Consider the following 12,078-nt stretch of genomic DNA (forward strand, 5'->3'; position numbering starts at 1 on the left):
TATATTATGATAGCACATTCTAAAGAATGATTCGCTTTCGTGAGCTTAAAGAAAAACATTTTCCTGACACTAAAGATAGTCAAGCTCGGCTGGTTAAAGAAAGTATTGTGTTTTGAATTACTTCAAGGACAAGAGGCATCCTAAGCTGTAATGACATACCCCACTGTGATATATGAGCCCTTCTGTGTTTGACAGATACTTCCAGTAAATGCCTATTCTCCTCCCTGAGTAGGAGAGGTCCATTTTGTCAGGCCACTGGAGATCTTACAAGTTAACATGACAAGTGTATAATACGGTCATGTCGGACATGAGTAGCGGGTCATCGAGACATGAGGAGAAAGGACGGTTTGTGCTCTATGTCTTGTTTACTATTTTGCTAGACAGATTGAAGAGAATTGAGACCGGCCAAACATTAAACAGGTGAAGTCTAGTGGATAGAGTGTCTGTGGAAGATTGGTTAGATCCCCTGTCGAGAGGTACTGAAAGATGTTAATAACAGAGAGAACTTGTAACAACCAAGAATGTGGATTAAGGATCTCTGATAAAAAGTACTTTAATTGGTTTTGGTTATTATGGCAGAATGTAATCGTTTTCAAAATCGTGAATAATAATCATAGTCATTTTGACATTACAAAGTACATCGCTAAAAATAAATGCTGCATGAATTGAATTTGTAAATAGAGATGGGGCCACGCCCGGTTTTAGAGATTCAAATTAAAAAAAATCGAGTTTTTGTTCTTGTTTCCGGGTTCTGATGTTGTTCATACGACAATATGAAATCTTCTAGAGGCACACGAGTCGCTCTTCGGCTTGATTCGGAATAACAAGAGTTGGCCCTGAATAAGGAGATTTGTCCCTCAGTCTCGATTCAGATGCTCTGAAACACTTGTATTTGACATAAACAACTTTTACCCCCCACGCGATCCCTAACATGACTAAGAGAGTTTAAATTACACAAGTAAGGTTTTGATTTAATGTAAAGCAAAAAGAAACTAAAAAAAATAGAAATAGTGACGGTCGGATGCCGAGACACTTTGGAACTTGTAATGGTTGAACGCAGAAACACACTTGCACCCGTATATGACCTGACTGAGGTGCCCTGTATTCGACTAAGAAGAACATTTAACCAAAAGAAAGCTGAAGTTGAGTAATGTTGTTCGGGGTCCAATTATGAGCTAAGTGGGTCGCCAAACCGGTTTGAAACATTAATATATTACAAATTATTTAGATTTGACAACATTTCTTGTCCCGTTCACCCCATTGAATGAAAGAGAAAGCGTGAGTTAAGTGTCGCCTTTCACACTTACATTGCTGGAGGATAACAAGGGCATCAATTTGATTATCTGAACCCGACCCATGTGCCCGACAAGCTAATCCAGCACCCACCGACCCATCCTTATCGCTTCTCATCTGTGCACACACCCATCATATTTCACATCAACATCTTAGAAATTCAACAATGTCTAAAAGTTGAAACGTGTTTAGATATCTCATGATAATTTTCAAAACACTGTCATACGTGTAAAAATCGCTGCATCATGCATTTAGTTAATATATTTTTTAACTTTTGCCTTGAGTAGATAAAATCTACATTACTATAGTATATATAACTGTTTAGGACGCACTGAACAGGTTTAAAAATACAAAGTTAAAAATACACTGTTTCATTCCACAGAAATATACATTGCATACTGTATATTGTAGCACATATGACTACATGCAATCAGCTCTCGCTATTGTAAGTGAAGTAGGTTAGGCAAGGATGGGCACTTTGACGCAGTGTGTCTCTCTGGGATCACCTGCCTAGAAACCCAGGCTTACAACAGTTTGATAAATAAAACGTATCTGCATAAAACTTGTTCTTTTGATAAGTAACGCAGACGCAGATGAAAGTATGTCGTGTCTCTCGAATGCGCATTAAACATCCCGTATGTTTACATTTGGTTGCTGAAAGTGACCGTGATAAGCTCCACATCACGTTTCCCCCGGGGTTGAGATCACCGTCAAGGTACTGGGCTTGGTGATATGTCGGTTGGTGGCTTTCATGTCAAATTGTCGGGTTTAGCTCGAGTTTAATTTTCACAAAGAAAAGACAGGATTGTTTTTTTCTATCATTTTCAATTACATATTCAGTCTGTAAACACCAGTTCTAGATATTACAAACTATTGGTATAGCTTCGTAAATTAAAAAGCAAAAGAGTCCGTAAAGCATTATCCAGAAATGTTTTACTTAAACGGCTGTTTGCTCGTTTTTCTTCAAATTTAAACTTAAACTTTAAATATAATACAATACAACTATGTAAGCATATCCAAAGAAATTTGAAATACTATATCATACAGCGAAGTATCTTGACAAATGAAAAAAACACAAATTCTCTGCGTCTAGGCAAGTATACGGAGCACTCACCTGCTGTGTAGAGGAACACAGTGGCCCTGAGCCGGGCTCTCCCTGTATCCGTCATCACCGAACGCTAGCAGCATCTACATCAGTGTGTGTCGCGGTTCCGTAATATTGTTCATGTGCGCGCGAGATCTAATTGGCTCCGATGGTTTCATAATACGTTAATGTCCATTTGACATGTCTCCCAGACGTATTGCTTGTGAATAGCAGCGAGCGACGTTACTCCCCTTTGTCATTGTTGCGCTCCGGTTGTGGTTTTTCTGAAGGGTTAAACATGCCTGGCGAAGTGTTTGATAAATGCGTTATGTGACTACAGTGAAAGAGGGTATGCGACGCGGCGCGTTGCTTGAACTGGTTGTGTTAATTGTACAATGTAGGTGTTACCTGGCAATAAGGTAATGTGTTGTATATGTAATTAACCATTGTGGTTTTAACATGTTACATGACCTTAGTGCAATAAAATCCCTTTGGTGTAGTAGATAGCAGACCTCTTCCTCCAATGTACATCAACACACAATGAACAATCATTATATACTGGCCACATAAAGAAACTGTGCACACAGAAAATATAAAGATAGGCAGACAGCGTCTTTATACATAAATATAGGTGTGAACATAGCAAGTATTGGAGACAATCAAACGCTCATGCAGGTGCCAGGCGACGTGACGTCATTGATGGTGGCCTATGGACTTGCAACGTGTTACTGCACGTGCAGCCTGTGCAGCTGCACACAACATGTGAAACTCTGAAATTGCTGTCACTGTCGAAAGCTTGATCTTTGGTCATGCATACGTTCACAAATTCACACGAGAAGTCACATGCACATCATGCCAAGATTAACATCTGCTCAACGTCATGAAGCCATTGGAATGGTTCGAGCAAGCATTAGACAAGAACAGGTGGCAGCACATTTCCAATGCAATCGTAACACGATATCTGCATTGGTCAGGCGTTATGGAAACAGTAATGACGTCGCCGGCCACCCACGTTCTAGCCGTCCCCGAGTAACGACGCCAAGACAGGACAGATGGATTCGGGTGACTCAGGTTCCAGACGGCAGTGACCACGTCCCAAACCATCCCCCAGGCCTTCATTTGGAAAATTTGGTAGCCTCTATGCGTCGTCGATGCACTGCTGTGCTTCACGCGCATGATGGTCATACCCGTTATTGACTTGGTGACTTCGACGTGTGACCCCCGACTCAATTTTGAACATCTAACGTCATCGTTACGGATATTGTTCATGTTCTTTTGACATGTTGTTGAGGCCCGATACTTCAGCTAATAAAGTGTCTACATCATTTGTTCTTTTCTGTGTTGTATTCCAATTCTGAAGGAATTTTCTGTGTGCACAGTTTCTTTATGTGGCTAGTATATTACAGAGACGACAGCTGCTGTTCACAGATATAAAGTTGCCGCTGATAAGATAAGTCTTTCTTGCTGACTTGGTTGACACATGTCATCGTATCCCAATTGCGTAGATCGATGCTCATGTTGTTGATCACTGGATTGTCTGGTCCAGACTCGATTACTAACAGATCGCCGACATATAGCTGGAATATTATTGAGTGCACAACAAATATATCCTTTCCGACAGGACCCGTTTATTTATCATGATGATGTTTATCATAATCGAGATATGGTGCTGGGGTGGACGTTGAAGTGTCTTGTAACGGCAGACTGGGACTCCCCTGCTTCCAAACATCCAATGGCGATATTTCGGTCAGTAGCATTCAATCTTGGCATTTCGTAATGAAATGATGAATTTGGTTTGGCCTTTTATAGTCGACGCCTCTACTCATGTTTCCGACACATTGCACGTGCATTACGTGGAAAACTTTTCCTGCATGCACTTTTCCTGTATCGTTTTCATTTTTTATGACGAACGTTTACAAACACATTTTGGCCGGGATGCGTCTGCGCACAGTACACAATACCCACGATATGATTAACGGGATTCAAATATAGGAATTGTCTTAATAACGATTGCTGTTAAAATATATGGAAATGAACTGCTTAAAACGTCTGTGAGTTTCTTTTTTTGAAGAGGGTATGTTCTGTACTGAGAGTGAAAATGAGCTGCGACTTCACAGGTTTTTAAATCAGTTGATGTGTTAAAGTGTTTAATTCATTAATTACACTCTTCACACGCGTGTTTAACAAGGAATTATATAATTACTTCCCCTTTCCAAAACGTACAGCAACGCATCTCATGCATCGTGTGTAATAACAAACAGCACGTAATAAAATATGACAGATAATTACTGCATCTTGGACCACTTCACAAGAAATTATATTTTAATCTCAAGCCACAAGGCCTTTTCCACAGCTAAGTGTCATTCGGCTAAAAAACATTTCCTTTTCTTTTCACCGGGCACAGGTTCATGCTAAATCAATGTCCCGAGTAAGCAATATTCCAGCTATATGTCGTAAACAATTAAGTCTGGACCAGACAATCCAGTGATCAACAGCATGATCACTGTCCAGAGCATATATAAGTTTGTTTTGAAGTCCATGTATTTAAAATGTTTGGCGCTAGATGATAAATAAACGGGTACTGTCGGCAAGGATATATCGGACTTCTGTTCGTTTGTTGCGCACTCTGCAATATTCCAGCTATATGAGGGATGTAAACTATCGAGTGTGGACCAATAATCCAGTGAACACCAGCATGAGCATCGATATACGCGATTGAGATATATACAATGACATGTCAACCAAGTCAGCGAGCCTGACCACCCGATCCCGTTAGTCACCTCTCATGACAAGCATGGGTTGCTGAAGACCAATTCTAACCTGGATCTTCACGGGTTAGCCGGACGTGTGAGTGAGTTGGGAAGTATTTCAGTCATGTCAGCTAAATGTTGGAGGAAAGCAGAAACTAATGCAAGGTCTAAGTTCATCACTTTGATGAAAATCAAAAGTAGTGATATGGAACAGATTAATCCAGTGTCATAACATTGGACTCAAACCAGAATTACCAGGGAGCCACACGACCCTAGGTCAGTTAACGCCGTACAAAGTTTTGAAGAGTCCTCGGTCGAAATATAAGATTAGACATCTTTTCATCTCAGAAGGGACCATGGCAATTTTAACGAGTTGGGGAAAACATGCCTCTTGAAGTCTGTTTCCTGCTTTATAGCAAGTTTGAAGCACCAAAAACGTTTTGGAACTAGTTATGTCGCCGTTAGTTAATGGTTCAAAAACATTTTAATTTTGAAAGTACAAACAGGTGTATACGCAGTCCGCTGACGTATCTTTAAGCGTAATGACAAGCGTAACGCGACATTAATTATGTCACAACGTTCATAGCAAAGCTATTAGGGGGTTAACTGTTTACTATGATTGCACAACTGTGTTACCTTTTCCTGGATCTTATTAGTTTCCTCTTTTATTTCAAAATTTCCACTTAGGTTATGTAAGCGAATGGGTGGCTGTTTCGTAACGGGCAATAATATCAGCGTAATATGTGCTTAATGCCTTACGCAGAAAGCTAATTGTACGCCTCAATGCTAGTACTGATACTATGAAGTATTTTAGGGCCTCGTTTTCATTTTATAGGATATTTTTCTCCATATTACCCATTTCAGGTAATTTTATTGACGAAAGAGATGGAAGCGGTTGAATAGGCCAAATAGGATCACCGTCATGTATGTCAACAGGGATGCAATATATTCTGAGAAGGAAATCTACTCCGACTTTTTGTGTGAAGGTTGAGTTTTCTTTTAATGATCCTCATTTGGCGTCTTACATTAGTAGTTTGTATAATGCCAACAAACCTACAGCGAAAGAAGTGATCGTGATGGCTTGAGATGTCCTGGATGTGATACGCAAGAGGTTTCCAACAGTGTTAGGGCGGTTAGGTAGCTTAAATGTTTAGTGAGTGAGTGAGTTTAGTTTTACACCGATTTTAGCAACATTCCAGCAATATTCCAGCAATATCACGTCGGGGGACACCTGAAATGGGCTTCAAAAGTTGTACCCATGTGAGCAATCGAACCCGGGCTATCGGCGTGACGAGCGAACGCTTTAACCACAAGGCTACCCACTACCCCTTTAATGTTGAAGCGGGTGTTAGTCGCGCCAAAGACAAGTGATTTACTATACTTATATACTGTGTGAAGTATATTGGTGGTGTTCCCTATACCCACGACGTCTCGTTTGTGTAGATTCAGGATGATGCCACGGATGACTGCATTAGCCTCGGTTCATGATCTCCATAAGGATTCAGACTTGACATCTACTAGTATGTTTTAACATAAAGCTAATATAAAACGCTTTCAGAAATAAATATGCAACGGTGATCATAAATGCAAAGGCAAATCTATACAGCCATGTGTACTTCTGTTTATGTAAAGGTATATAGCTAAAGCCGATTTAAATTTGGAAAATAAGGAAATGACCACATCTAAAAGAGTTTAATACATTTTGTTCCAATGAATTAAAAATCAAAATTCAATAGTTGTATTGTTTACATTTGAACTGCATTAAATATATATTTTGTGGACATATTTACCTTCCCTTGTTGTTCTAGAACTGATCGTATCAAGCAGCTATCTACACAAATAAAAGGGAAGTTGTATGGACTTCAGTACTCTTGAGACAGAGGGTTGTAAAGAAACGAAATGATTTGCCCACACCTTTATTACATACATTATTGGCTCCAGGGTCTGTCGTGAACATAGTGTATTCTTCATTCATGATACAAGCAACAGTGTTCTCGGACAAGAACGTCACGATGGCCTGATGACAATCCTATATTTTATGTTATCCAACAATATTTCAAAGTATGAATAGGATTTTGTGGATGTTTAGGTATATATACAACTGAAATAGCATATATGTCAATGGCTGAAAATGCAACACTTTCGAAGGCAAAACCAACTTACTTCCGTCGCAATATTTAAATGATAAATAAAAGAAACAGAAGTATTTCAATTATCATAAGAAATTTGTATTAAAAGCAAATTCCATTATATATGGAAACGACCATATCACAATCATGTGTCCGAGAGGAGTGAGTGTGTACGGTTTTACGTCGCTTTTAACAATATTCCAGCAATATCACGGTGGGGGACACCAGGAATGGGCTTCACACATTGCACCCATGTGGGGAATCGAGCCCGCCCCTGCTACCAAGAAGTAATGATACCACACGTGAGCATTTCCAGCTTCTCTGTGGCATGTCAATCAGAACTGAATTTGCGATTCATATATGATTAGTGAATCAGTTTAACCGGAACAGTTGTTCTCGACTCAATATTTCCTATTCGGACAATTTTAATTCCCATTCTCCAGGTTCTTCTGACTGCACTTACCCTGCGCGTGGCACCTTCGCCGTTATGTGGTTATTCCTGCGATCATATAAAGAGCTCCGCGCACAGGCTATTGCCCCGAGGAGCCTGAAACAGCCCTTTTGAAACGGCACATTACAAGAACATGGCCCAGGAGACAGGACAACTTGAGAGTTACGACTGCAGTTCATTTGTGTGAAAGGTTTTAAATTGCGACAGTCGTAGAGATTAAGTCTACTGAAGAAACCGTCCGAATTCGCCCGTATCTGTGTCAGGGAGTTGTAATGTTCATCCTAGAAAGCAGCAAAAAGTAGAACACGTTATTTTTGTAATCTCATGCTTACGTTCCTATTTAATCGGCAGTAACGAAGAGCCGGGGAGTTTTAATAGGTGTTTCTTTGGGCCTTCATGAGATCAGACATGATGAGACACGCTACTTGTTTAAAAAGTTTGTAAAACAGGAAACAAGACATTAGCAATATCTTTTCATTTAAAGCTACATAGAGCGTATGGAACTAGGAGCACCTGTATGTTCCATGTGCTAGAAAGCACTTACTGACTGCTATACTGTATGGATGTTCCATGTGTTGGGAAGCATTAACTGACTGCTATACTGTATGGATGTTCCATGTGTTGGGAAGCATTTACTGACTGCTATACTGTATGGATGTTCCATGTGTTGGGAAGCATTTACTGACTGCTATACTGTATGGATGTTCCATGTGTTGGGAAGCATTAACTGACTGCTATACTGTATGGATGTTCCATGTGTTGGGAAGCATTTACTGACTGCTATACTGTATGGATGTTCCATGTGTTGGGAAGCATTTACTGACTGCTATACTGTATGGATGTTCCATGTGTTGGGAAGCATTTACTGACTGCTATACTGTATGGATGTTCCATGTGTTGGGAAGCATTTACTGACTGCTATACTGTATGGATGTTCCATGTGCTAGAAAGCATTTACTGACTGCTATACTGTATGGGTGTTCCATGTGCTAGAAAGCATTTACTGACTGCTATACTGTATGGATGTTCCATGTGTTGGGAAGCATTTACTGACTGCTATACTGTATGGATGTTCCATGAGTTGGGAAGCATTTACTGACTGCTATACTGTATGGATGTTCCATGTGTTGGGAAGCATTTACTGACTGCTATACTGTATGGATGTTCCATGTGTTGGGAAGCATTTACTGACTGCTATACTGTATGGATGTTCCATGTGTTGGGAAGCATTAACTGACTGCTATACTGTATGGATGTTCCATGAGTTGGGAAGCATTTACTGACTGCTATACTGTATGGATGTTCCATGTATTGGGAAGCATTTACTGCCATACTGTATGGATGTTCCATCGGCAGAGATGTCTTATAAGTAAGGTAGCATTTTTGCTTACACTGTGCATATGAGTTCCTATCTGAAGAAGCGTCTCTGCTATATTCAAAAGTTCCTATGCAAGGTAGTTAATAGTGCTATACCTGCGGATGCCTTCCTATTTTAAATAAAGCAAAACAAAAGTTTCATCATAATACAATTTGCAAATATTATGAAATGTGTACCATCGTATTAATTAAAAACAGATACTGTATTCATAAGAAAACTATTTGAAAAACAACAACTTTATGCTCATTCAAATGATTTATTTCAAACACCAAGAAATTGCTCAGTTTGCGAAATCCATTTAAAGATACAACATGAGTGAGTATGAGTGAGTGAGTGAGTTTAGTTTTACGCCGCACTCAGCAATATTCCAGCGGCGGTCTGTAAATAACCAGAAAATCCAGTGGTCAACAGCATGAGCATCGGTCTGCACAATTGGGATACGATGACATGTTTCAAACAGGTCAGCGAGCCTGACCACCTGATCCCTTTAGTCGCCTCTTACGAAAAGCATGGGTTACTGAAGATCAATTCTAACCCATATCTTCACGGGTCAAGATACAACATGACACTACGCGGGTGAAGAGAGATCTGAAGCAGGTGACTGTGTACACGAACCAAGACCCGGATACTTCGCATCCTGGATCTACTGTGTGTGGAGATAAGACGGTTCTTTGTACACACAGACACAGATATACCCGATAGTTACTATAGCTGGTGGCGACTTGCTGTAATTGCATAGGGTCTCAAATACTGGTGAGTCCGTATAAAAGCAAAATGGGGGATTTGGAAAAATATCTTCCAAAAGGAGCACGCTGATGTATGAATAAAATGTACTGCTTAAACCTGATTATTATCTGTTAGCTTAATGACGCCATACATGTAATGGCACACGCTTCGTAATCTATTTGTGCCTACGTTTATCCATGTAAGGATAGAACTCTTCGTGACGCCCAGTGTTACAGTGCATCATGTGTCTAGTGGGAATATCTTGTGAAGTTTAGAGGGCGTCTTCAAACCGATGAGACCAGGGTCATGTGGAAAGGGGAAGATATAAAATGTACTCAGGAGGCTGTGAGAGCGTGTGTAAGGTTAGGTTTTAGCAATATTCCACCAATATCACGGCGGGGGACACCAGAAATGGACTTTACACATTGTTCCCATGTGAAGAATCGAACCCGGGTCTAAAGCGAACGCTTTAACCATTGGGCCACCCCCACCGCCCTCAGGAGGCTACGTATCCAATGTGAATGTATATGGAGCATACTCAACCCGAAATATTATGGTCAGGTATTACGCTACTCCGAAATACTTCAGGTTATATAGGGGTGGTGGGGTAGTCTAGTGGGTAAAGCGTTGGCTCGTCACGCCGAAGACCCGGGTTCGATTCCCCACGGGTACAATGTGTGAAGCCCATTTCTGGTGTCCCCCGCCGTGATGTTGCTGGAATATTGCTAAAAGCGACGTAAAACCAAACTCACTCACTCACTCACTCAGGTTATATAATGTCCATTGTAATTCAGGTCATGCATTCTACGTTTGGTGAAATTCTTCGTATACTTTTCTTATAACTGGAAAAGGTTTTTGTTGCTATTCTTTATCATAGAAATATTAAAAATAAATGTTTTAAATGTTTAAAAAAACCAAAATGATTATAATGCCTTCCTACTACCACTCCTAACTGTCTTTACTCACATTTACACTCTGATAAATGGATACTGAAAACAGTCTCAGCTTCAAATGTTTACCATCATTAGAAGAGAAACCACAGCGTGAATGTCAAAGGTCAAGATGGGCGACATGCACAACAAAACGTAAAAGGCTTTAATAGGCGCAACCCCAGTTTACAGCATATAACATTTCGCTGAGTAATGGGCGGCAATATCTAAATCAGATCGGATTTTGTCAACTTTTAAAGACTCGATTGCTTATATTCCCAACTATAATTGAGGCGGACTAAGATGTTTGTATATACATCTAAACATTTATCTTACAGGATGTTCAGCTTCTCAGTGTACGAGTAAAATGAGTGAGTAAATGTTACTTTATGCCGCGTCAGCAATTTTGCAGCTATTCGCGGTTATCCAGCTGTAAACATCTACTGGGAATACCTAAAACGGAATCAAAGCAACATTGATTTTGGTAGAAACGTACCCTACTGAGTCGAGGCATGTTAAGCATATCATTCGTTTTCAGACCAGCGTATTTCTTAAAACGCAGGTTATCGACATGTCCTAGACATGTCAGATGCAATGTGTGGTTCCAGTTATTTCAAGGACCAAGAAATTGGAAATGTCATGACATTTCACGTAGAAACACTCACAGAACCTAGCGGGATGCAAGATGAGGTGATATTTCATGTGTAACGCCCGATCTTAGTTTGCCGTCAAACCACGTTAAGTGGAAAAAGCACTGGCTTGTAAATAAAAGCGACAACTTGATCCATTTCCACTCTCTAACGAAATCTCTGGTGGAAGCAACGGTGACTGTACAATTCCGACTAAATCATGGGCACGTGTTCATGAATAACTGAAGGTATCATGTGCATCCTGCACCATCGGTGCAACATGCCACAAACACGTGCAATACCACGTGCCACGTTCACCTAAAAACACGGGAACACGTGTTATAAGTCAAAATGAGGAATTGCATCGGACATGATTTTTATTTGAAAATGCCGTCCTCGTGTCCTCCATAAAATTATAAAAGCTTTACTGAAGCTTTGAATGTTGTAACCTTGACCAAACACCATTTCAGCAAGAGTCGAATCTGTTTGAAGTCACCGTAGAAAGAACATACTCTATTTTACCTCAAAAGTTATGAAATGTAGACACCATGGACTGGAGATGCTGATGTAGTGTTTGACATAACGGATAGTAGTACACGTGGTTGATTGTTGTAAAGTTGATGTCACCCCTCTTACAGGCTTTAATCGGTGGATCTTTATAATAATAATAATAATAATAATAATTGGCTTGTATAGAGCCTATCGTTAT

At 40.1% G+C, this 12,078-nt stretch overlaps 1 protein-coding gene across 2 annotated transcripts in view; it reads right to left on the reverse strand.

Annotated features, from left to right (window-relative positions):
- Window positions 1–12,078, reverse strand: part of LOC124255365 (elastase-like) — a 28,459-nt gene that overhangs the window by 13,861 nt on the left and 2,520 nt on the right. Inside the window, exon 1 of one of the 2 annotated variants that reach the window (XM_046689261.1) lies at window positions 2,408–2,672. The exons of the other annotated variant lie outside the window; for it this stretch is intronic. Within the exon in view, the coding sequence (XP_046545217.1) occupies window positions 2,408–2,462 (55 nt within the window). The 5' untranslated portion in view covers window positions 2,463–2,672. Of the gene's footprint in view, window positions 1–2,407; window positions 2,673–12,078 lie in introns of those variants that run through there. 2 annotated transcript variants of the gene reach the window in all.

Source organism: Haliotis rubra, unplaced genomic scaffold, assembly GCF_003918875.1.
Source record: "Haliotis rubra isolate DU_JTF1 unplaced genomic scaffold, ASM391887v1 Scf6, whole genome shotgun sequence".
Classification (NCBI taxonomy): Eukaryota; Metazoa; Mollusca; class Gastropoda; order Lepetellida; family Haliotidae; genus Haliotis; species Haliotis rubra.